At 46.1% G+C, this 26411-nt stretch overlaps 3 protein-coding genes across 3 annotated transcripts in view; 1 reads left to right on the forward strand and 2 right to left on the reverse strand.

Annotated features, from left to right (window-relative positions):
* Positions 1-26411, reverse strand: part of LOC309564464 (uncharacterized protein) — a gene marked incomplete at both ends in the record, with an annotated part of 826241 nt that overhangs the window by 797202 nt on the left and 2628 nt on the right. Inside the window, 1 exon segment of the mRNA XM_082269094.1 lies at positions 681-822. Within this exon segment, the coding sequence (XP_082125220.1) occupies positions 681-822 (142 nt within the window).
* LOC309564057 (uncharacterized protein) overlaps positions 1-26411 on the forward strand; it is a gene marked incomplete at its 5' end in the record, with an annotated part of 455352 nt that overhangs the window by 377006 nt on the left and 51935 nt on the right. The gene's annotated exons all lie outside the window — the stretch shown is intronic.
* On the reverse strand, positions 9610-26094 carry LOC309564073 (uncharacterized protein; the record flags this gene model as incomplete). The annotated part of the gene is made up of 3 exons (XM_082268698.1): positions 9610-10646; positions 24342-24403; positions 25083-26094. The coding sequence occupies 3 exons, from the start codon at positions 26092-26094 to the stop codon at positions 9663-9665; spliced, it is 2058 nt and encodes a 685-aa protein (XP_082124824.1). The 3' UTR covers positions 9610-9662.

Raw genomic sequence — 26411 nt, forward strand, 5'->3', positions numbered from 1 at the left:
AAACCAGGACTCCGCCCACATCAGACAGCTTTGTCTCTGAGGATCTTACAATTCCACCCTCAAGGTAACTAGTAAATGGGTCCTCTGATCTCCTACCAGTTCATTTCTTTATTCATGGTCTCATTGACCATGCAGGGGTCAGAAGTATGTAATGTACAACATAGAGTATATAGTGCAGGGGTCAGGACTCATTATATTTGTGTTCAGTAATCAGTTGCAGAGGTCCCACACCGCTGCTTCCCATCTCCTGAGACTGCACTCAGTGACTTGGGTGTGAGACTATACAGACATATCCCTCCACCCGGCACAGCCAGCAAATAACAGAGCAAGTAAACCGGGAGAATTGTTCTGTCAGAGATCTTGCTAGACCCGGGCATGGGGCAGAAGACCCAAGGTACATACCCCAGGTGTCTAGGCTGAGCAACGTCCATGGTGAAAATCAACATTTTGCTGCCAGCTGAACCCCAGAATCTCCATAAATCCAGTCTAGAGACATAAATTGTGTCTGCAGCACAGAGAAGGAATATTATCCGAGAGAAATACAGGAATACAGGTCGGGGAACACAGCTCAGGAAAGTGACCAGGGGATGTACAGGCTGATATCACCCAGTCCCCGCCCTACTCTGGACCAATCAGTGAGCAGTATGGGTGGAGGAATGTATTTAGTGTTAATGACCCACCTGTGCTGATCTCTGTAGGAGTGTTCTCCTCTATAAATGTCCCCGTTATTCCATCCTCCTCCATAGACTGCTGATCATCCCTCACATACCTCTCTTCTTCTTCTGCTTTAACCTCAAATTCTATATCGATTGGATCTCCACTCTAAACCAAGAGAATGAGAGAGAATATAATCTTTAAAATATAAGCTTTAATATTCACAAAAACAAAAAAAAACAACAAAACTACGCATTGTCTTCATGAGTCCATGTTCTAGAAGCTCTGTCCCACCAACCTTGTAACATTGAGGGATGGTGTGACCTTCCTGTGTGGAATCCCGGGAATACAGAGGACGGGGACATCTCTCTGGTGGGTTTCTGTAGCTGGATGACTCCATCATAATGTCCTGGTGCAGATATTTGTGTCCTTTTGGAAAATCTGACTCCTCCTTCACCTCATCCTCATCATCCTCCTCTTTTATCTCTTCTTTAATCTCAACTTTAGAATCTCTCAGGTTTCCACTCTGAATATATAATAAAAATGATATCAATTATAACAATGCAGATAATGTACAGATCCTAATTAGAGCTGGGCAAGCGGTTCGGGCTGAGTCAAAGTTGGGCCCAAACATCGCCTGTTTGGCGAAAACCCAAATTTGTGCTGCGCAGTGCATTCTAAGCCCTGATTGGGGCAAAGCTTTGCCAAGTGAGGGCACAGTGAATAGCTGGTTGTTAAGGAGTAGGCCCGGGAATCCAGTCTGGGCATCCTTAACAACCGATGAGTCATCAGCTGTCAATGGGCTTCCCTGGTGACAGCTGAAGAAAAAAAAAAAAAAAGAAAGCCAAACTTAAAAGAAAAAATTAAAAAAAGACGGTGTGGGATCCTCCCCATAATCTATACAAGACTCTTATCCAAGCACACAGCCTGGCAGTCCAGGAAAGGAGGAGGGTACGAGCGAGCACCCCCCCCCCTCGATCCAAGGGCCACATTCCCTCAACAGGGGAGTTGGCTGCTTTGGGGTAAGGGGGACAAGGATCTCATCCCCACAACCCTGGGCTGTAGTTGTGGTGGTCTGCAGGCAGAGTGCTTATCAGAATCTGGAAGCCCCCTTTAATAGAGATGGGTGAACAGTTCGGGCCGAACATTTGCTTGTTTGGCCGTTTGCCGAACATCTCAATTTTCAGGGTTTTCGACCCCCACCATGCAATGCTGTGCCTTAATTGGGAAAACTTTGCCCAGTCAGGGCGCAGTATAAGCTGGTTGTTAAGGAGGGGGGTGGGGAAGCCAGCCGCGGCACCCTAAACAACCGTTAAGTCGTCAGCTGTCAATGAGTTTCCCCGCTGACAGCTGCAAAAAAAACAAAAGTGGCGGTTAAAAGAAAAATGCCTTTAAACAAAGTGCGGGGGGGGGGTCCCCTTAATATGCCTAAAATGGGGCGCACCTGTAGCAGGTATAGAACATGCTGCAGCAAAAATGATGTTTTTAAAGAAAACAGTTAAACCCCGTTTAAAATTGTGGTTACAATTCCTGGCACCCAGCTACTAAAAAATTTAAGAAAAAAAACAACATGGAGTCGTCTCTCCCCCCCCGTCCATAATAGGCCCTCATACCATGCCAATATTAAAAAAGAAAAAACAGACATGCAGTATGCAGCCTGGCAGGTCAGGAAAGGCGTATGGGGAGGGGGGGGCAAACGAGCCATGAACCATACCAGGCCACATGCCCCCAACATGGAGGGGTGCTTTGGGGCAGGGTGGGCCCCCCCCGCCCCAGAGCACCTTGTCACTATGTTGATGGGGACAAAGGCCTCTCCCGAAAACCCTGGGCTGCTGGCGGGGGGATTCAAGGGGGCCTCCAGATTCCGCCCCCCATGTGAATGGGTGTCAGGTACATCTTACCCCTTTCCATTCACCAAAAAAGTGTACAAAAAAATAAAAACACACGCAGTTTTTTACAAATCCTTTATTAAAAATAAAAATAATAAAATAGTGCCCTTTGATGTAAGTCCATCGTCAATCACGCCGCCCGCCAAACTCGAAAAAAGAAAAAGTAAAAGTCTGCTCTCGTTGAACGCTTCACCTGGCAGCCCCGCCCCCTTGTGACGTCACTGACCCAGCATGCACCAGTCTGTGACGTCATGAGGAGGTGGAGGGGCCACCAGGTTACGTCACCTGTGTTGCACTACCCCTTTCCCTATTTAAGAACTGTCAAACCGCAGAGCAGGTAGACTGCAGGAAGCCTTAAACGAGTGTGTACCTTTTTTTTTTTTCGGGTCGGCGACTCGGCGGTGTGGCAGGCAGCGTGGTTGACAATGGATTTACATTGAGGGGCACACGGTGTCTGTTTTTATTTTTTTTGTAGACTTTTTTTGGTGAAAGTACCCCATACCCATTCAGATGGGGTGTGGGATCTGGGGGCCTCCAGATTCCAAAAATGCTCCCTGCCTGCAGACACTGACAACTCCAGCCCAGGGTTGTCGGGAAGAGGCCCTTGCACCCCCCCCTTTCCTGACCTGCCGGGCTGCATGCTTGGCTAAGGGTCAGGTATGGGTTTTGAGGGGACCCCACGTCATTTTAAATGGGATTTGACTCTTTTTATTTTTTTTTCTTTAGAAATGTCATTTTTGCTGCATCATGTTTTATGCATGCTACAGATGCGCCACTTTATAGGAACATTGAGGGGACCCCCCAGGCACTAAATTTTAAGGACTTTTTCATTTTTATTGTTTCACTTTAAGCATCATTAAAATCACTGCTCCTGAAAAAAACTATCATTTCTTTTTTTTTTTTTTTATCGATACGTGTCCTCCAGGGCAGTACCCAGACCCCCCATTCCCCCTTTTATGGCCAATTACTTGCATATAAGCCTTCAAATTTCAGATTCATATTTTTCCTGTTTGGCTTCAATGGGGATCGCCGTTCGGGTTAGAACATTTCCTCTGTTCAGGAGTTCTGCTGCGTACGCAATGGGGGGGGGGCGTTGTTGTTCAGCCCATCTCTAATGCTAATGATACTATCAGTGATTGTTCCTCATCTACCTGATGATGGTGAGGGATGGTGTGACCTTCCTGTGTTGAATCCCGGGAATACAGAGGACGGGGACATCTCTCTGGTGGGTTTCTGGTATTAGGTGGCTCCATCATATCCTTGTGTCCTACTGAGAACTCCTCCATCACTCCATACTCCTCATCCTCCTCTTTATACTCTTCTTTAACAACAATATTATCATCCCCAAGGTTTCCACTCTGAATATATAATAAAACATTCATTGCAATAAACATGCTTGTGTATAAATCATAACTACCAATTATTGTTTCTCATCTACCTGAACATGTTTTGCATAGTTGTGGTCTTTCAGTAGGGAATCCCGGGAATACAGAGGACGGGGACATCTCTCTGGTGGGTTCCCATTACTGGATCCATCTGTAGGAAACACACACACTGACTGAATACATTGTTTCTATGTGTTTATCAGATGATGGGGGATCTAGGTGGATCCTCCGTACTGCTCTCTCCTTTACAATAAAGTCTCCTCTTACCCGGTGATGTGAGGGGCGGCTGATTCTCCATCATGACGTCCTTGTAGAGATCCTTGTGTCCTTCTAAATACTCCCACTCCTCCATGGAGAAATAGACAGTGACATCCTGACACCTTATAGGAACCTGACACACACAATGATACAGTCACCATCCAGACACATCCCTTGTGTTGAACCTTCCCAGGAATCAGGAATAGTTATTTCCTCCTCCATAAAGCTTACAAAATCAAACTTACATATTATAAACCCCCTCCTTTAAAACATACATCCCGTATTATTACATAATATTAGTATAAACTGAAAAGGTGAAATTGATGGACCAGCGACACATCTCCAAAAGAGAATGTTCCGGCCCTGTTAGTAGGGAAAGGTTCTGACCCTGAAGGGCTTAATTTAGGTTTTCACACTATATATGTGTGTATCATCATCTGCTGGAGATAAAAGAGGTCACAGTGACTATGGAAGAAGAGGACGGACATGACAGGGGGGTTACTGGGTGTAAATAGAAAATAAGATCTCATTACCTCCTCTACTGCCACTTCCAGCAATGTCTCCTCTCGACTTTCTCCCAACTCACCTTTCACCTGGAACTTCTTATTTATACCTGACATCACTTCCTGTCTGTAGCTGACATCTTTTCCTGTCTTCCATAGGTACTTCCTGTCTCTATGGTAGAAGTGAGATCACCACCTAGTGGAGCTCAGAGGAACTGCAGCCCCGACAACCGTCTCGTAGTGTGAACACGGCCTTGTGCTGTGTGCGTATGTACTGTATATCTTTATAGATGGGTCATCTCCACTACCACCAAGGGGGATAGATATACACACCTCCCAACTTTTTTACCCGGAATGAAGGGATACCTAATAAGCAAAACTTTGTAGGCATAGGACATACCCCCTACTACGCCCCCTTAAAGGAGAATTATAAAAAAAAAAGAAAAAGATTAGTTTAACCCAAAAGTGCTTTATTTATCACTACTATTCCTTTATATTGGCTTTTATGAAGATTACAGATGCAGAAGTTTAGAAATTGGATGAAAGGTTTAGCACCGGGAAACACTTTCTGAAAGATAAATAGAGCATTTTATATACGACTATATAGATCAGACCAAAATGAGGGACAGAGGGACTTTGTTCGGAATAAAGGACAGTACCTTCAAATTAGGGACAGTTGAGAACTATGGAACTATAGTCCAGGCTTTCTCGGCAAAGGTTTCTAGGGGTTCCTTGAGAAATGAACAATTTCCATCTCTCAGTAACAACGATTTCATGATTATGTAGAAATGTCCTTCCCCCACTGACTACTGATACATGGGGATCCTTCTCTCATTGGTCACCAATAGGGGACCAATAAATGGACCGCTTGAAATGAGCTTTTGGTTGGGACAAAACCCATAGTTGTACAGAATTTAAACTGGTTTTTTTTTTTTGTTTTTTTTTTTTGGGGGGGGGGCAGTGAGTGTCTGAACTAAATAGGTATTGAGCCAAGTGAAACCTCCGGTTGCAGCTAAATGTGGCAGCTTTCCTCTTAGGATGGATGATAGGGAGCCAGTGGCTGCAGGCACCCCAACACCTGGTGACATATCCCTTATCCCGGCCCATTTAGCTGTCAACTGGGGATTCCCAACTGTCAGATTTTACAAAATGTAAAATTTTACAAATTTCACAAATGTAAGATTTTACAAAATGTAAAAAAAAAAACTGCATAGGAACCCAAAAATTCCCACTGAGTGCTTCAGGTCTGGTATGTATTTTAAGAGGCAACCCTACACAAAAAAAAAAAGGAAAAATAAAAATGTGTGGTATGCCCAAAAGCTATACCAGATCATTTGAGCATGCAGCCTGTCTGGAGAAGGAAAGGTGGGGGGTGGGCATGCCCCCTCCTGAACCATACCAGACAACATGTCCCCAACATGGAGGGAGTATCTTGCAAAGTCCATTCACTTCTGGTTGGAAGGTTGAACAAGTCCCGTGTATGAGCTCATATCGGGGAACATGAGGAATCTGTACGACATATGGCATCGGGAATCTGTCCACAGAACACAGGGGAGACACTGGGACTCTAATTCATGGTCACCTGGGAATAATGAAAAGGAGAAAGCCCATCCAAACCGTGAGATTGGTCCGAGACTAATTGGTATTATTCTGGCCATTGCTAGACTAGGTCTCGGCTACAGAGTGAAGGGTGACGCTGCTCATACTATATGTAACCCTCATCTACATCATGTACATTTTCTTCAGCTTCCTAGTAAATAGGATAGAAATCTTCACAATCCTATAGAAGAAGTTGGGGGTCCTGAAAAGTGAAAGAAAGGCCCAGCACCCCAAAAGTAGAGGAAGAGGTGGTCTGGTGACATGGAGAAGAAGACTCCGGTCAATCTCTGGATCTCCATCATTGGAAACATGGTGAGACCACAAATACAGCGGGATGGTGGAGGAGCTGTTGGTGTCAGTGTAGAAATAGACAGAGCATGGGATGATGACAGTACCTTGAAATCAGGGACAGTTGAGATCTATGGTTCAGCCTTTTTCAGGCAGGGTTCCTCCAAAAGGTTTCTAGGGGTTGTTTTAGCAATGAAAGAGTTAGTAACAATGCATTCATGATGATGTAGAAATTGTCCTTCTCCCACTGACTACTGATTCCTTCTCCCATTGGTCATTGGTCACGAATAGGGAACCAATAAATAGACCACTTGGAATGAGCTTTGGGTTCAGACTGAACCCATGGTTGTACAGAATTTGGCCTGTTTGGGGGGGGGGGGGGGGGTCAGTGAGTGTCTGAACTAAATAGGTGTTCGGCCAAGTGAAACCTCCAGTTCAAGCATTACTATTCCAGCTAAATGTGGCAGCTCAGGCTGGATGATAGGGAGCCAGGGGCTGCATGCACCCCAACACCTGGTGACGTATCCCTCACCGTGGAACATTCAGCTGTCAACTGGGGATTCCCCGTTGTCAGGTGAATGCAAACAAAATATTAAAAAAACTGCATAGGGACCCAAAAATTCACACTGGGTTCTTCAGGTCTGGTATGTGTTTGAGGGAACCCTACAGACAAAAAAGGAAAAATAGAAATGTGTGGTACCCTCCAAAAGCTATACCAGATCCTCATCTGAGAATGTGGCATGTCTGGAGAATGAAAGGTGGGGGGTGAACCATATAAGACCACATGTCCTTAACATGGAGGGAGTATCTTGTCAAGTTCTTTTACTCCTGGTTGGAAGGTTGAACAAGCCCCATGTATGAGCTTGTATCGGGGGAACATGGGGGATCTGTACAACATGAGACATCAGGAAATGTATATCTGTCTGCAGAACACAGGGGAGATATTGGAACTCGAATTCATGGTCATCTGGAAACAATGAAAGGGAGAAAATCTATCCAAACCATGAGATTGGTCCAAAACGAATTGGTATCATTCTCGGCACTGCCACACTAGGTCTTGGTTACAGAGTAAAGGGTGATGCTGCTCATATTATATGTAACCCTCATCTACATCATGGACATTTTTTCTTCAGCTTCTTAGTAAATAGGATAGAAATCTTCACAATCCTATAGAAGAGGTTGGGAGTCCTGAGTAGTCATAGAAAGGCCCCCTAATAGTAGAGGAAGAGTTGGTCTGGTGACATGGAGAAGAAGACTCCGGTCAGTCTCTGGATCTCCATCATTGGAACCATGGTGAGGCCACAAATACAGAGGGATGGTAGAGGAGCTGTTGGTGTCAGTGTGGAAATGAACAGAGCACGGGATAATGAGAGTACCTTGAACTCAGGGACAGTTGGGAACTATAGCTCAGCCTTTCTCAAGCAGGGTTCCTCCAAAAGGTTTCTAGGGGTTCTTTTAGCAATGAAAAATTTAGTAACAATGCTTTCATGATGATGTAGGAATGTCCTTCTTCCACTAACTACAGATATATGGGGATTCTTCTCCCAATGTGTGGTGCCCCCCAAAAGCTATACCAGATCCTCATCTGAGCATGTGGTCTGTCTGGAGAATGAAAGGTGGGGGGGGGGGGCATGCCCCCTCTTGAACCATACAAGACCACATGTCCTTAAAATGGAGGGAGTATCTTGCCAAGTTCTTTTACTCCTGATTGGAAGGTTGAACAAGCCCCATGTATGAGGTTGTATCGGGGAACATGGGGGATCTGTACAACATGAGACATTAGGAAATGTATATCTGTCTGCAGAACACAGGGGAGATAATGGAACTCTAATTCATGGTCCCCTGGAAACAATGAAAGGGAGAAAATCTATCCAAACCATGAGATTGGTCTGAAACTAATTGGTATCATTCTCGGCACTGCCACACTAGGTCTTGGTTACAGAGTGAAGAGTGATGCTGCTCATATTATATGTAACCTTCATCTACATCATGGACATTTTCTTCAGCTTCTTAGTAAATAGGATAGAAATCTTCCCAATCCTATAGAAGAGGTTGGGGGTCCTGAGTAGTCATAGAAAGGCCACCTAATAGTAGAGGAAGAGGTGGTCTGGTGACATGGAGAAGAAGACTCCGGTCGATCTCTGGATCTCCATCATTGGAACCATGGTAAGGCCACAAATACAGCAGGATGGTGGAGGAGCTGTTGGTGTCAGTGTGGAAATGGACAGAGCACGGGATGATCACAGTACCTCGAAATCAGGGACAGTTGGGAACTATAGCCCAGCCTTTCTCAGGCAGGGTTCCTCCAAAAGGTTTCTAGGGGTTGTTTTAGCAATGAAAAATGTAGTAACAATGCTTTCATGATGATGTAGGAATGTCCTTCTCCCACTGACTACTGATATATGGGGATTCCTCTACCACTGGTCACTAATAGGGGACCAATAAACGGACCACTTGGAATGAGCTTTTGGTTGGGACTGAACCCATGGTTGTACAGAATTTACAGCGGGATGGTGGAGGAGAAGTTGGTGTCAGTGTGGAAATGGACAGAACACGGGATGACGACACTTAAAGAACAATACGGCTTCATTCTTTTCTTATATATATAATCTTTATTGAAGGTATTTTTAATGCAGAACAATGACAAAAGGAATCATCGTTGGAATTCCATCAAGTTAGTGGACACGGGATACTACAATCAAGGTGACCTAGATTGTCCTACATATATAGAGTAGAAGCACACAAACAGAAAAGGGAACTGCCATTAATTAGCTTATGTTCTTCGATGTCTACCAAACTCAAAAGTGTACGAGTAAGATCTCAGTTATTTCTAGTAAACCACGCCTGAAGAAGGAAAGGGGGTGTAAAATGAATGGAACAAGCATTTGCCCAATCGCAATGGACTCTGGCCATATTTCCTATGACTGTAAGCTCCATCTAGTGGCCAAAATGTGGTATTAATACTACAGAGCCTCATTTTTACCACTAGATGGAGACAATATCATACTCGTTCAACAATTTTTGTTGAGGGTTGTGTGGGTCCCCTGATGTACAGGAAGACAGGACTTTAGTGAGGAACATTCCCCTCACTCAGGATCCGAAAGTGGCTTCTCTCTCATGTGCGATCTCTGATGTCTTAGAAGATGGGACTTATCTGAATAACATTTCCCGCACTCAGGACAGGAATACGGCTTCTCACCCGTGTGAGTTCTCAGATGTCTGCAAAGACTGGGCTTCTGTGAAAAACATTTCTCGCACTCAGGACAGGAATATGGCTTCTCCCCCGTGTGAGATCTCTGATGTTTGACAAGTTCTGCATTTTTGAAAAAGCATTTTCCACACTCAGGACAGGAATGAGGCCTCACCCCCGTGTGATACCTCTGATGTTGGGAGAGATCTGATTTCTCTACAAAACCTTTCCCACACTCAGGACAACAATACGGATTCTCCCCCGTGTGAGATCTCAGATGCCTGCAAAGATAGGACTTCTGTGAAAAACATTTCCCGCACTCAGGACACGAATAAGGATTCTCCCCTGTGTGCAATTTCTGATGTCTGCAAAGATGTGTCTTAACTGAAAAATATTTCCCGCACTCAGGGCAGCAATACGGCTTCTCCCCTGTGTGAGTTCTTTTATGCTCATTAAGATTGCGTCTTGATTTTAAATATTTCCCGCACTCAGGACAGGAATACGGCTTCTCCCCTGTGTGACACCTTTGATGTGCTGCAAGATTAGCCCTCTGAAAAAAACATTTCCCGCACTCAGGGCAGAAATAGGGCCTATGCCCTGTGTGAGATTGCAGATGTCGGGAAAGGTGGGACTTCACTAAAAAACATTTCCCACACTCGGGACAGGAATATGGTTTCTCACCTGTGTGAGATCTTTTATGCACATTAAGTTTGGATTTAAAACGGAAACACTTCCCGCACTCAGTACAGGAAAACGTTTTATCTGTTGGAAGGACGGCACCGTCCCTCACAGTCTGAGGTTCCCCAGGATAAGAGGAATACGATGGTCCGGCACCGTCCCTCACAGTCTGAGGTATCTCATGATAAGAGGAATACAATGGTCCGGCACCGTCCCTCACAGTCTGAGGTTCCTCAGGATAAGAGGAATACGATGGTCCATCTACACTGTGTGGTGTCGAATGGACATTTGAGGAAGCCGGGTTTTCTCCTGGACTATTCCCCGTGTGAGACCTTTGATGTGCGGTAAGATTATCCATGTTTGAAAAAAATATCCCACACTCAGAACAGAAATATGGCTTATCTCTCATGTGAGATCGCTGATGTCGGGAAAGATGGGACTTCACTAAAAAACATTTACCGCACTCAGCACAGGAATACGGCTTCTCACCAGTGTGAGATCTTATATGCACATTAAGTTTGGATTTAAAACGGAAACACTTCCCACACTCAGTACAGGGAAACCTCTTATCTGTTGGAAGGATGGCACCGTTCCTCACAGTCTGAGGTTCCTCAGGATAAGAGGAATACGATGGTCCGGCACCGTCCCTCACAGTCTGAGGTTCCTCAAAATAAGAGGAATACGATGGTCCGGCACTGTCTCTCACAGTCTGAGGTTCCTCAGGATAAGAGGAATACGATGGTCCGGCACCGTCCCTCACAGTCTGATGTTCCTCAGGATAAGAGGAATACGATGGTTCATCTACACTGTGTGGTCCCGGATGGACATTGGAGTTAGCCGGGTTTTCTCCCGGACTATACTGTGTGATGTCCTCATCTTCTACTTTACAGTCTGGAGACAAAGTGAGACAATCCTCTGAGGTTTTCCTCATCTCCCGTCCATCTACTAAAATAGAAATACAAAGATTATTACTAGACATCAGCAGATTGGTTCCCTTAAACCAGGACTCCGCCCACATCAGCCAGCTTTGTCTCTGAGGATCTTACAATTCCCCCCTCAAGGTAACTAGTAAATGGGTCCTCTGATCTCCTACCAGTTAATTTCTTTATTCATGGACCTTAGTCAGAGAGTGAGGAAACAACGAGAACTGTCTTTTATAGGAGTGACAGTGGTGATGAGGGGATTATAGGACGAGTGTCCCCTCCCCCTCTATCACTGATTGCCATCTTCCCAACACAAGAAGTCCTGCACTTCCTTATTTAGTCCATGATTTAGTCATGAATAACAGCGGGGCTGAGCCCCACCAGAGGTCAGAGAGTGAGGATGGGGGGGAGAACAACCAAGATGAAGACTGGACTGATCCTGAAGACCACCATCATTGGGTTACTGACTCCTCCCTCATTATCACTTTCTGTTTAAGGTTCCAAAGTTGGAGGATGTTATCACATTATTATCACCATGTAAAAGTCTGTCCTCCAATCAGATCATCAGATATAAAATGTCCAGCTGGTAGGAAATGGGTGTAACAAAAGAGAATCCATATTATGTGTATATATAGCAGTGGGTAGAGGGGAGAGAGCAGAAGTCAGGAGTATGTAATGTACAACATAGAGTATATAGTGCAGGGGTCAGGACTCATAATATTTGTGTTCAGTAATCAGTGTCAGAGGTCGCACACCGCTGCCTCCCATCTCCTGAGACTGCACTCAGTGACTTGGGTGTGAGACTATACAGACATATCCCTCCACCCGGCACAGCCAGCAAATAACAGAGCAAGTAACCCCGGGAGAATTGTTCTGTCAGAGATCTTGCTAGACCTGGGCATGGGGCAGAAGACCCAAGGTACATACCCCAGGTGTCTAGGTCAAGCAACGCCTTTGGTGAAAATCAACATTTTACTGCCAGCTGAACCCCAGAATCTCCATAAATCCAGTCTAGATACATAAATTGTGTCTGCAGCACAGAGAAGGAAGATTATCCGAGAGAAATACAGGAATACAGGACGGGGAACACAGCTCAGGAAAGTGACCAGGGGATTACAGGCTGATATCACCCAGTCCCTGCCCTACTCTGGACCAATCAGTGAGCAGTATGGGTAGAAAATGGATTTAGTGTTAATGACCCACCTGTGCTGATCTCTGTAGGAGTGTCCTCCTCTATAAATGTCCCCGTTATTCCATCCTCCTCCATAGACTGCTGATCATCCCTCACATACGTCTCTTCTTCTTCTGCTTTAATCTCTAATTCTATATCGATTGGATCTCCACTCTAAACCAAGAAAATGAGAGAAAATATCATCTGGAAGATATAAGCTTACATATAAAATTCAGACATTATCTCCACCAGTCCATGTTCTAGATCAGGGGTGGGGAACCTACGGCCCGGGGGCCGTATGTGGCCCTCAAAGTTATTTGGTCCGGCCCCCCGTGCAGCTGATCTGTCAGAACGGAGCCGATGCTTCCTGTATAGTTTCGGCTCCGTTCTGACAGTCTGAGTGATATCAAATGCACTCTACCTGTGACCTGAGCCAGCAGTACCCACAGCAATACCAGCCAGCAGTACTAGCCTGAGCCAGCAGTACCAGCCTGAGCCAGCTGTACCCACCAGCAGTACCCACCAGCAGTTCTTTTCAAAACTTACCACCACAAAGAGTCGACTGCGCTCCAGACTGACCGACGCAAACCTGGAAAACCATTTGCGAGTAGCAACATCATCAATACCAGCTAACATCACAAACCTCACCAAAGAAGCAGCTGCAGCCATCACATTAGGGGTGAGTTAATTAAATGTTTGACCAAATATAATAGGCGCACTTTTAAGTTGATAATTTTGTACGGCCCCCGAATGATTTTATAAATACCCAAATGGCCCTTGGCAGAAAAAAGGTTCCCCACCCCTGTTCTAGATACTCCATCCCACCAACCTTGCATTGAGGGATGGTGTGACCTTCCTGTGTGGAATCCCGGGAATACAGAGGACGGGGACATCTCTCTGGTGGGTTCCTGGTATTAGATGGCTCCATCATATTCTTGTGTCCTTCTGAAACCTCCTTCATCACTCCGTACTCCTCATCCTCCTCTTTATACTCTTCTTTAACAACAATATTATAATCCCCGAGGTTTCCACTCTGAAAATATAATAATAATAAAAAAATGTAACATGCTTGTGTATTAATTATATCTATCAATAATTGTTCTTCATCTACCTGATGATGGAGAGGGATGGTGTGACCTTCCTGTGTGGAATCCCGGGAATACAGAGGACGGGGACATCTCACTGGTGGGTTCCTGTAGCTGGATGACCCCTCCATGGTGTCCTGGTACAGATCTTTGTGTATATCCTCCATCACCCCATCCTCATCATCCTCCTCTTTTATCTCTTCTTTAACCTCAACTTTAGAATCTCTCAGGTTTCCGCTCTGAATATATAATAAAAATGACATCAATGGTAACAATGCAGATAATGTACAGATCCTAATGATACTATCAGTGATTGTTCCTCATCTACCTGATGATGGTGGGGGATGGTGTGACCTTCCTGTGTGGAATCCCGGGAATACAGAGGACGGGGACATCTCTCTGGTGAGTTCCCATTACTGGATCCATCTGTAGGAAACACACACACTGACTGAATACATTGTTTCTATGTGTTTATCAGATGATGGGGGATCTAGGTGGAGCCTCCGTACTGCTCTCTCCTTTACAATAAAGTCTCCTCTTACCCGGTGATGTGAGGGGCGGCTGATTCTCCATCATGACGTCCTTGTAGAGATCCTTGTGTCCTTCTAAATACTCCCACTCCTCCATGGAGAAATAGACAGTGACATCCTGACACCTTATAGGAACCTGACACACACAATGATACAGTCACCATCCAGACACATCCCTTGTGTTGAACCTTCAAAGACATCAGAAATAGTTATTTCTTCCTCCATAAAGATTTTAAAATCCAACATACGTATTATAAATCCAAATAAAGGTGATTGGTGGAAAAGGTGACATCTCCAAAATGAAGAGAATGTTCCGGCCCAGTGGGGAATGTTTTGACCCAGAAGGGGTAATCTAGGTTTTCACACAATATACACTATATTACCAAAAGTATAGGGACGCCAGCCTTTACACGCACAAGAACTTTAATGGCATCCCAGTCTTAGTCCGTAGGGTTCAATATTGAGTTGGCCCACCCTTTGCAGCTATAACAGCTTCAACTCTTATTGGAAGGCTGCCCACAAGGTTTAGGAGTGTCTATGGGAATGTTTGACCATTCTTCCAGAAGCGCATTTGTGAGGTCAGGCACTGCTGTTGGACGATAAGGCCCAAAGGGTTGAGGTCAGGCCTTGTTGCAGACCAGTAAAGTTCCTCCACCCCAAACTCGTTCATCCATGTCTTTATGGACCTTGCTTTGTGCGCTGGTCCAAATCATTTGGTGGAGGGGGGGGATTATGGTGTGGGGGCTGTTGTTCAGGGGTTGGGGTTGGCCCCTTAGTTCCAGTGAAGGGAATTTTTAAAGTGTCAGCATACCAAGACATTTTGGACAATTTCATGCTCCCTACTTTGTGGGAACAGTTTGGGGATGGCCCCTTCCTATTCCAACATGACTGTGCACCAGTGCACAAAGCAATGTTCATAAAGACATGGATGAGTTTGGGGTGGAGGAACTTGACTGGCCGCACATAGTCCTGACCTCAACTCGATAGAACACCTTTGGGATCAATAAGAGCAGAGACTGTGAGCCAGGCCTTCTAATCCAAAATCAGTGCCTGACCTCACAAATGCACTTCTGGAAAAATGGGGAAATATTCCCATAGACACACTCCTAAACCTTGTGGACAGCCTTCCCAGAAGAGTTGGAGCCGTTATAGCTGTGAAGGGTGGGCCAATTCAATATTGAACCCTACGGACTAAGACAGGGATGCCATTAAAGTTCATGTGCGTGTAAAGGCGTCACAATACTTTTAGTAATATAGTGTATATGTGTATCATCATCTGCTGGAGATAAAAGAGGTCACAGTGACTATGGAGGAAGAAGACGGACATGACGGGGCGTTACTGGGTGTAAATAGAAAAAAAGATCTTATTACCTCCTCTGCTGCCACTTCCAACGATGTCTCCTCGTAACTTCGTACCTCATGGAACTTCCTGTCTGTACCTGATATACCTTCCTGTTTTCCATAGAGACTTCCTGTCTGGGTAAAAGTAAGATCCCCACCTTGTGGAACTCAGAGGAACTGCAGTCCAGAGAAACGTCTCGTAGTGAGAACACGGCCTTGTGCTGTGTGTGTATGTACTGTATATCCTTATAGATGGGTCAAGGGGGAGAGAAATATATTACTGCCTAGTCCAGCCTTTCTCAGACGGAGTTCCTCCCAATATTTCCAGGGTTTTCTAGAGGTTCCTTGAGCAATTAATAAATTCTGTCTTCCAGTAACAATGATTTTATGACAATGTAAGAATTACCTTCTCCCACTGACTATTCATATATGGGGATCTTTGTCCTATTGGTCACCAATGTACAGGACCACTACACTGACCACTGATATAAGGAGAGCCTTCTCTCTTTGGTCACCAATGTAATGGACCACTACACTGACCACTGAAATAAGGCAAGCCTTCTCCCATTGGTCACCAATGTAAAGGACCACTACACTGACCACTGATATAAGGTGGTCCTTCTCCCATTGGTCACCAATGTAAAGGACCACTACAATGACCACTGAAATAAGGGGAGCCTTCTCCCATTGGTCACCAATGTACGGGACCACTACACTGACCACTGATATAAGGTGTTTCTTCTCCCATTGGTGAACAATGTACAGGACCACTGCAATGACCACTCATATAAGGTGGTACTTCTCCCATTGGTCACCAATGTAAGGGACCACTACTCTGACCACTGATATAAGGGGAGCCTTCTCCCATTGGTCACCAATGTACGGGACCACTACACTGACCACTGATATAAGGTGGTTCTCCCATTGGTCACCAATGTACAGGACCACTGGAATGACCACTGATATAAGGTTGTTCTTCTCCCATTGTACACCAATGTACAGGACCACTACACTGACCACTGATATAAGGGGATTCTTCTCCCATTGGTCACCAATGTACAGGATCACTACACTGACCACTGATATAAGGGGACCCTTCTCCAATTGGTCGCCAATGTACGGGACCACTGCAATGACCACTGATATAAGGTCGTTCTTATCCCATTGGTCACCAATGTTACGGGACCACTACACTGACCACTGATACAAGGGGACTCTTCTCCAATTGGTAACCAATGTAGGGGACTAGAAAACAGACCACTTCCTAATTGATTAATTGATGAATCCTTCTCTGCCCCATCTCCCTATAAATTTAGATCAGCTTGTGGGGCAAGTCACAGTCAGGGCATCTTTGTTTTTCGCAGGAGTGTTCAGCATGATAAATAAAGCAGTAGAAAGAAACAACAAAGATCTCGGCTTCAATCTGGACTGACTGCAAGCAAATCATCTCTTACAAGTCTGACTCCTACTCCATATACCCCCTCTACTCTTCCCTCTCATATTAAAATCCTCCATTAGGAAATTCTCATTTCTTTACCCCTCTTCTCCACCCCAAAGCTTTGACCTTTCACCCTCACCTTTACCCTCTCCCTACTACTATACTAATTACCTCTTGCAAATACTGAACCCACATACATACCCAAACACCAGGATAGGGAGGTATGTGCACTTGTAGCACACCCACGTAGGTGCTGCAGATAGAAGGGATCCCCCCATCCATGCACACTAAATCTTCACCAACACGTCAGAGACAGAGAACAGGCCATGGTTTTGTTTGTTTTATTAGGGAGTTTCAACTTCGATCTGGGTGGGAGGTTATGGGATTCCCACCTGACTTATGTGTGCAATTTCCTATATACAGTCTCTTTATACAGCCTCCACCTCTTCAGCCACCTGCACACACTTGGTTCCTGCTGACTTATGCCTCGTACACACGCAACGATCATCGGCCAACCGATCTTCCGACTTTTGTCCAGTGTTGTTGTGTTGGTTGAAATGTGCTCTAGACTGCACACGAATTTTCTCGGCCAACAAAAATCTACTTCAGAAGTGATGTCATGTGCTGGTTTACTTTCCGTGTGTTTTTTTCTTCTCTGAGCATGCCCAGTCTTGCTCATCAGATTTTTGTCTGCCGAAATCTGTACTGACTGACGGAAAATCGGCCGTTGTGGTGACGGCCAACAAAAATTTTATAGCATGCACACCAGATTTTATTTGGCCGAAAAGTCGGAGTCGGTTGTCGAAAGCATCATACTAACAAGCCGAAAATCGGCCGATCGGACGTTGGCCGAAAATTCACGGCCAACTATCGACGCGTGAGTACGAGGCATTACACCTTGAAGAGACTTGACAAGGTCTGATTGTCAGCTCACCAATACACATTACAGGCAGGAACTCACAGCCTCTTAACAGTAGTACTTTGGAGTGACCCAGCTTCAACCTTCTCCTTGACTTCCTCTGTGGTCACTGAGACCAGCACCAATTCTTCAGACAATGCCAACCCACCTGGCTGCATCTGCCCCTTTACACCAGTCCACCCAACTGACTCTTTACTAGCCCATCTGGCGGACTCTCACGAGAAAGGAGGAAGACTTATGCACACCCCTTTCTTCAAGGGATACTGACTACATGTGGCAGTCTCCCCCCTTTGTGGTCCCCCTCAGTGCTACTTACTCTGTCCTCTCTTGCTCCCATGCCTCCAGGAAGGCTTCCTCCTCTGTGTTTTAGCAGGAATCCTCCATCACCCAAGCCCTGGCCCAAGGTCACCCCCTCCCAGACTAGGGGGCACCCCTAAGGGCCACCGACAGCCTCCTCAGAACTGCATCTCCATCTTCCACCCGACTGCCCTTGCTGGCATGGCCCATATCTATTTATGAGGTAAAGTCTGCCCCCCTGCCAGCCCTCTCCTGGGGATTGGCCAAGGCCTCATAAATATTCATGGCAGATCCTTCTAACCTCCTGCCCACTAGCTCTAGAACAATCTCCAATGTTTTAGAAATGTCAGGGTGAGTCATCCAGCCCTGACTCACTGAACCCTGACCCAGATTCACAGCTCAAGCTTAGCCCTGAGCTAATAAACTTTACCTACACTAACAAACCTACACTACTTCTAGCGCACACTAGAGGGTGCTGCACACTCATATACATCCTGTGCTCATCCTTCTTTATTCACCCCCTTTTTCTTCTCCTAATCTCTGAAGATATCTTCCCTAATCCTGGTCCTCCAGTATCTCACTGTCACCCCAAATCTGGCAACTTCCTCTGGCAATAGCTGCAATCCACTCAGTTTAATCCAGATCCCCCTGCTTCCAAACCCCCCCCCCACTTCTCATGTGCCCTCTGGAATGCCCTCTCTGTCTGTAACATGCTCACCTCTGTCCATGACCTTTTGTCTGCCATTCCCTTAACCTACTTGCAATCAGTGAAACCTGGCTTCAAGAATCTGACTCTGCCTCTCCCGCTGCCCTCTCCCATGAAGGCCGCCACTGGACTCACTCACCCACCCCCAGTGAAGAGAAAGGATGTGGATTTGTACTCCTTCTATCCCCACTGAGCACCTTTCAAGCCCTTCCTACCCCTCCCGCTCTATCCTTCTCTTCTTTCGAGACTTACTGTATTTATGTGCTTCATTTTCTCTGAGGATTGCAGTGATCCATCAGCCTCCTGGACCAATGTTGCGCTTTTTTGATCACTTCTCTGCCTGGTCATCCTACTTTCTCTCCTCTGAAATACCCACTATCATTCTTGGTGATTTTAACATCCCGATCAATGTTAACAGACTGGCTACATCATAACTTTTACAGCTTAACCTCATCTTTTGACCTAACACAATGGACACTGTCCTCCACTCACTCTGATGGTAATACCCTCGACCTTGTATTCTCCCATCTCTACACACCGGGCAACCTCACCAACACCCTCTTTCCTCTCTCTGATCACAACCATCATCACTTTTACTGTGTTCTTGTCTTCAACTACGTGTTCCTCCAAGCAGCAAACAATTACCCGTAGAAACCTTCACCACTTTAATTGTTCTCTTTTCTAATCTGCAACTGACAACCTCAATGACAAAATAACCCCCCCTTTTCCTGCCCTGACCTGGCCAGTCTACAACAGTTCACTCTCATACTCACTGGACTCACTTGCTCCTCTCAATACACAAAGTATCAGGCCTCGACCATTACAAAATTGGCAGACTGACACCAGAAATCTTAAGAGACATATCCATGCACTGGAGCGATTGTGGCATAAAACGAAATCCCAGCAAGCATTCATCCTTCATAAATCTGCCCTCCTAAAATTAAATTCCTCCTTCCATGCTGCCAAACAAGCCTACTTTGTCACGCTCATTCATACTCTGTCCTCCAGTCCTCGCTGTCTTTTCTCTACTCTTAATGCTCTACTTTCTCCACCATCACCACCACCTAGTAACTCACTCATTGCTCACAAGATTGCCAATCACTTCAAAAACAAAACTGATGCAATTCACCGGGGCATCTTCTGTACAAAACCACCTTCAACACTTTCCTCCTTTGATCTTGCTACTACCGAAGAGGTCGCTAAAGTTTTCAGAAGCCCACCTTACCACCTGTCTGCTGGACCCGGTTCCCACACAACTACTACAGTCACCCTCTTCTTCTATCCTGTGCTCCCTCACATGTTCAATTTCTCCCCCTCTACTGGTACCTTCCTTTCCACCCTACAACATGGGCTGATCACCCCCATATTGAAAAAGTCCTCACTGGACACCACCAGCCTGAACAACTTAAGACCCATCTCCTTGCTCCAGTTTACCACTAAACTTTTAGAACGTTTAGTCTTCAACCATCTGAGTTCCTACCCAGGCCAGGACAAGGGGAGGGCAGGAGGGACAGCTGCCTGGGGCACAGCAGAGCATGGGGGCAAAGAATTAATGCAGGGTGGGGAACACATTATACAGCATGTATAAAGAGTGGTGGAGGGGGGCACAGTTCTGGATCCCAGCCCCGGGCACTGGATGACCCTGTCCCAGTACTGCTCATACTTCACTGGCCTTTTGACCCCTTACAGTGTGGCTTTCACTCAAGGCACTCACCAATGATTGACTAACTGCTAAAACTAATGGCCACTACTTCATTTTCGTACTACTAGACCACTCTTGATATTGTTGACCACCCACTCCTTCCAGTAATAGCAATGGTCGCTCCTGCCTCAATTGACACTGCCCTCTGCTGGCCTATAAAAGGTGGCCATAGGAGCAGACTCATTGCTGGATTATCTCTCAGCTTCCTGTGTTCCTGTTTGGACTTCCTGTTGTGACCTGGCTTGTTTCTGAACCATCTGATCTCCTCCTGGTGTTTGACCCTCGGCTTACCTCTCGGACTTTGCTCTTGCTACTACCTGCCTGTTTTCCCAGTGTATGACCCCGGCTTGCCTAAAGACTCTGTTTCTGCCTGCTCACCTGTGTATGACCCCGGCTCGTCCCTGTTCTGCTACTTACCTTGCTCTTGGACTGATCACCGGTGTTTGACCCTCGGCCTGGCTTTTACTACTCCTCTAGTTGCCTGCCTTACCCAGAGTTCCTGAAATCATCTGGTGCTCACCACAGGCGACCTGTGCTACTTGGGACGCTTCACCTCCTGTACCACTTCCAGGGGTGACTTGCACTGAGCTGCAAGGGAAGCCCTCTCTGCACTTCGGCCTTCATCCAGATTGTAAAAGTGCAGCAGCAGTGAAGATCACACCAGCCAGTCCCTGCTGCAAGTCACGCCCTCCCTCTGCATGCCGCTGGGTGCGGGAGTCAGACCGGAGAAGGAGTTGGGTTGAGACTGGAGCCAAGCAGCACTAGGCGCGGGCTTCGCTCGGCCTCACTCTGAGAGTCTGTGACGTCACTGGTTGCTAGATGCCAGACGGGGTGGACCCAGCAACCAGTTCGACAATTTAGCTGGTTGGTGGCTGTGTTTTCTATTTGATTTCGGGAAACTGTATTGTCCCGGAATGAAGGTGCCCGAGACACAGGACAGACATGCCAATTGCAGGACAGTCCTGGATAATCCGGGACACATGGGCACCCTACCCTTATGGCACCAACGGGAACATTCTTTTGCACAGGAAATGGGTTGTAGTCCTTTTGAAAGAAGGGCTTATGTCTTCAGCTAGCTTTGTGTTGGTGCATATGGTGTCCTGTTGGCAAAGTGAACAAGGTGTATTCAGAGATGTCTTTACAGGCAGGGGTGATGCAAAGTGCGCTAGCAGTATCTAGGTAAGCAAGGCAGATGCTATATCTGCTCAGCAGGGTGTAAGTGTAATGCAGATTCTCCTACTTAGGCGAGGCAGAGAAACAACACCGGTGTCTGCATGCAGTTTTCTGGCTTATGGAAGATTGGGCAAGTGCCCGCTCACCAATCCTGCATCAGGAGGCCCAAGGAGAACATGTCTTGACTGGCTACCTAACCCCTGGAACACCTCACGCCTTCAGGAAAGCCTGAAGATGCACCTGGGGTCCTTTCTCTGGTGGGATGTCTGCAACTGGCTATGGATCTGTGGTCTTCTCCTGTGTCCAGTCTCTCCCCTGCCTTTTGGTGTTCTAATCCTGCTCCCAGGCAGCCTCGTAGTGTGATTCCTCCCATCTTTGAGGGCATGCTGGGCTGTGTAGTTCTGCCCCAGGGATTACAATAGGGCCTCTTGTGTTGGGGACTACATGTCCCAGGATCCACCACTGCTCCTGCAGTCCTGGCTGGTGATGGGCTCCCTTCCCCTGCCAATAAGGAAGCCGCTCACCTACTGTAGCTGGATAGGAGAAGAGGGGGGGGGGGGGATTCTCCTCAGCTGCTGGCAGGCTCTGCGTTCTTCAGCGTGTATAACGGTATGGCCGGTGTGAGGGGCGGGGCCACGGGTGGCTGAGCAGCACCCGCTACAAATACAATACTCAACGTGTTACATTATGATAACAAAATATTGTAGAAAAGATCACACCATAGAGAATGGGGGAAAGGAGAAAATAAACCCGGATATTACGGGAAAATTTGTGTACGAGAAACACCTTAACAATCACCACCATTTTATTCTCCGGGGCCTCTGCTTTCTAAAAATATATTTTGGGGGTTTTAACCAATCTTCAGGCCCAAAATCTGCAAAAACAGCTCTGACAGTGAAAGGGGTTAATGTGAGATAGATGGGATCACTCTGATGTGGTCTCACATTAGAGCTCCCCCTAGCTGCAGCCTGGTAATAACATTCCTAGGAGGACTATTCATTGAGCTTCTACATTTCCATATTTAACCACTTCAATACCGGGCACTTACCCCCCCCCCCCTTCCTGCACAGGGAAATTGTGAACTTTCAACGCTGACGCATTTTGAATGACAATTGCGTAGTCTTGCAACACTGCGCCCAAAGTATATTGTTTTGCTAATAAAATAAAAAAAGTGAAAATGTAGAAAAAAACATTTTTTCCCTAGTTTTGGTCATAAAATGTAAATAAGTAAGTTTTCTCCTTCACTGACGAGCACTGATGAGGCGGCGCTCATGGGGCTGCACTGACGAGTGCTTATGAGGCTGCACTGACTTGCACTGAAGAGGCGGCGTTCATGGGGCTGCACTGATGAGTCTGCACTGATGGGCACTAATGAGTCTGCACTGATTGGGGCTGATGAGTCTGCATTGATGAGGCTGCACTGATGAGTCTGCACTGATGGGCGCTGATGAGGCTGCACTGATGGGCACTAAGGATGCTGCACTGAGGGGCAGTGATGAGGCAGCACTGATGAGGCAGCACTGACGGGCACTGATGAGGCTGCACTGACGGGCACTGATGGGCACTAATGAGGCTGCACTTACGGGCACTGATGAGGCAGCAGATGAGGCTGCACTGATGGGCATTGATGAGGCTGCACTGACGATCGCTCATGAGACTGCACTGGCGGGTATTGATGAGGCGTCACTGATGAGGCACTAATATGTAGCACTGATGAACACTCATTGGCCGCACTTATAGGCAGCACTGATGGGCACTAATGAGCAGCACTGATAGATGGCACTGATGGACACTGATATGCTGCACTGATAAGGAGCCACTGACAGGCATTACTGATGGGCACTGATTGGCACCCCTAATGGGCACTGATTGGCATCCCTAATGGGCTCGGGTTGGTATCTCTGGTGGGCTTTTTTTAGGGGTCTATTCATTATAGATTTACATAGAAATTCACCCGGTGAAAGTGTCATATACATTCCTCCTCTGTGAATGGGGGGTAAAAGATGAATGTTAGCCAGATATTTGTTGGGCTGACTGAACGGTTTCCATTGAATTAAAAAGAAAATTGTTGTATTTGGCCATTAGATGGCGTAAAGCCCCGTACACACGTGTCGAAAATTGGCAGGGAATTTTCGTCCAACGTCCGATCTGCCGATTTTCGGCTTGTTAGTATGATGCTTCCGACAAACGACTCCGACTTTTCGGCCGAAAAAAATCTGGTGTGCAGACTATAAAATTTTTGTCTGCCGTAAAAACACGGCCGATTTTCGTGCAGTCAGTACAGATTTCGACAGGGAAAAATCTAATAAGCAAGTCTAGGCGTGCTCAGTGAAGAAAGAACACAAAGAAAGCAAACCAACACATAACATCACTTCTGAAGTAGAATTCTGTCATGCGGGAAAATTCGTGTGCAGTCTAGGCACATTCCAACCAACAAAACACCACTCTGGACAAAAGACGGACGATCGGTTGGCCGATAATCGTTGCGTGTGTACGGGGCATTAATCTCGATGATACTTAGCGCCATCTCGTGCCCACATGCAATATATTCTGTTCTAAGTCAAATGACGGTTTAATGAACTTATATCCTTCAATATCTACTAAACACATACGTGTACGAGGATGATCTCGGTTATTTCTATGAAACCACGCCTGATGAAGGAAACAAAAGGATCTATTTATAGAAAATATGTTGAACAAATGTAATAAGCATTTGCCCAACTGTGACAAAATTCTGGCCAAATTTAAATGAAGACAGAGATTTCCTATGACTGTCAGCACCATCTAGAGGTCAAAATGTGGTATTAATACCACAGTGCCAGATTATTGCTACTAGATGGAGCCGATGATGCAATATTTGTTATGACGTGTCACATTCGTTCAACAATTCGTTTTTAAACAAATCCCTAAGTGTTTGTGAAATCTTCCCGCACAAAATGTAGTCAGCCAATGAAAGGTAAGAACTCCATTTTTATTTTTCTCCTACAATCAATGGCCAACACGGGACAACACTTCATCCATGTCTTTGGTGATCTCTGATCTCCTTATGAAGTGTTTCTTACATGATGAAGATCAGCCATGGAGTATATCTGAGGTGTATATCAGGGTGTGCTTCTTCCCCACATGTCCACCAACATTCATATAGAAGACATTTCCCGCACTCAAGGCACTAATACACCTCCAGGGTTGTGTGGGACCCCTGATGTACAGAAGGCAGGACTTCAGTGAGGAACATTTCCCTCACTCAGGACAGGAATACGGATTCTCCCCCGTGTGCGATCTCTGATGTGTGTAAAGACTGAACTTCCTTGAAAAAGATTTCCCACACTCAGGACAGGAATACCGCTTCTTACCATGCTGCAATCTCTGATGTGCGTAAAAATTGGACTCATCTGAAAAACATTTCCCACACTCAGGACAGGAGTACGGCTTCTCCCCTGTGTGCACTCTCTGATGCCTGCAAAGATGTGATTTTAATGAAAAACATTTCCCGCACTCAGGACAGGAATACGGCTTCTCCCCCGTGTGAGACCGCTGATGTGCGTCAAGATTGGTCTTCCCTGAAAAACATTTCCCGCACACAGAACAGGAATATGGCTTCTCCCCCGTGTGAGACCTCTGATGTAGGGAAAGACTGGACTGGAATAAAAAACATGTCCCGCACTCAGGACAGGAATGCGGCTTCTCTCCTGTGTGCAATCTCTGATGTGAGTTAAGATGGGACTTAAATGGAAAACATTTCCCGCACTCAACACAGGAATATGGCTTCTTCCCTGTGTGAGAGCTCAGATGTGAGTTAAGATTGGACTTATATGAAAAACATTTCCCGCACTCAGCACAGGAATACGGCTTCTCCCCTGTGTGAGTTCTTTTATGCACATCAATATTGCATTTTGAATAGAAACCCTTTCCGCACTCAGGACAGCAATATGGCTTTTCTCCTGTGTGAGACGTCTGATGTCTTTGAAGATGGGACTTCTGGGAAAAACACTTCCCACACTCAGAACAGGAATATGGTTTTACCCCCGTGTGAGATCTCTGATGTGAGACAAGCTGTGATTTAAATTGAAAACATTTCCTGCACTCAGGACAGCAATGCGGCTTATCCCCGGTGTGAGTTCTTATATGCACAGTAAGATCGTATTTAAAACTGAAACATTTCCCACACTCAGGACAGCAATGTGGCTTCTCCCCCGTGTGAGATTTCTGATGTTTGGAAAGATGGGACTTCAGTGAAAAACATTTCCCGCACTCAGGGCAGGAATACGGCTTCTCACCGGTGTGAGTTCTCCTATGTACATTAAGATAGCATTTAAAATTGAAACATTTCCCACACTCAGGACAGCAATGTGGCGTCTCCCCCATGTGAGACTTCTGATGTTTGTAAAAACAGGACTTCCGTGAAAAACATTTCCCACACTCAGTACAGGAGAACCTCTTATCTGTTGGAAGGACGGCACCGTCCCTCACAGTCTGAGGTTCCTCAGGATAAGAGGAATACGATGGTCCGGCACTGTCCCTCACAGTCTGAGGTTCCTCAGGATAAGAGGAATACGATGGTCCGGCACTGTCCCTCACAGTCTGAGGTTCCTCAGTATAAGAGGAATACGATGGTCCGGCACTGTCCCTCACAGTCTGAGGTTCCTCAGGATAAGAGGAATACGATGGTCCATCAACACTGT

The sequence above is a fragment of the Pelophylax lessonae genome (assembly GCF_965119305.1).
Source record: "Pelophylax lessonae genome assembly, chromosome: 9".
In the NCBI taxonomy this organism is placed as follows: Eukaryota; Metazoa; Chordata; class Amphibia; order Anura; family Ranidae; genus Pelophylax; species Pelophylax lessonae.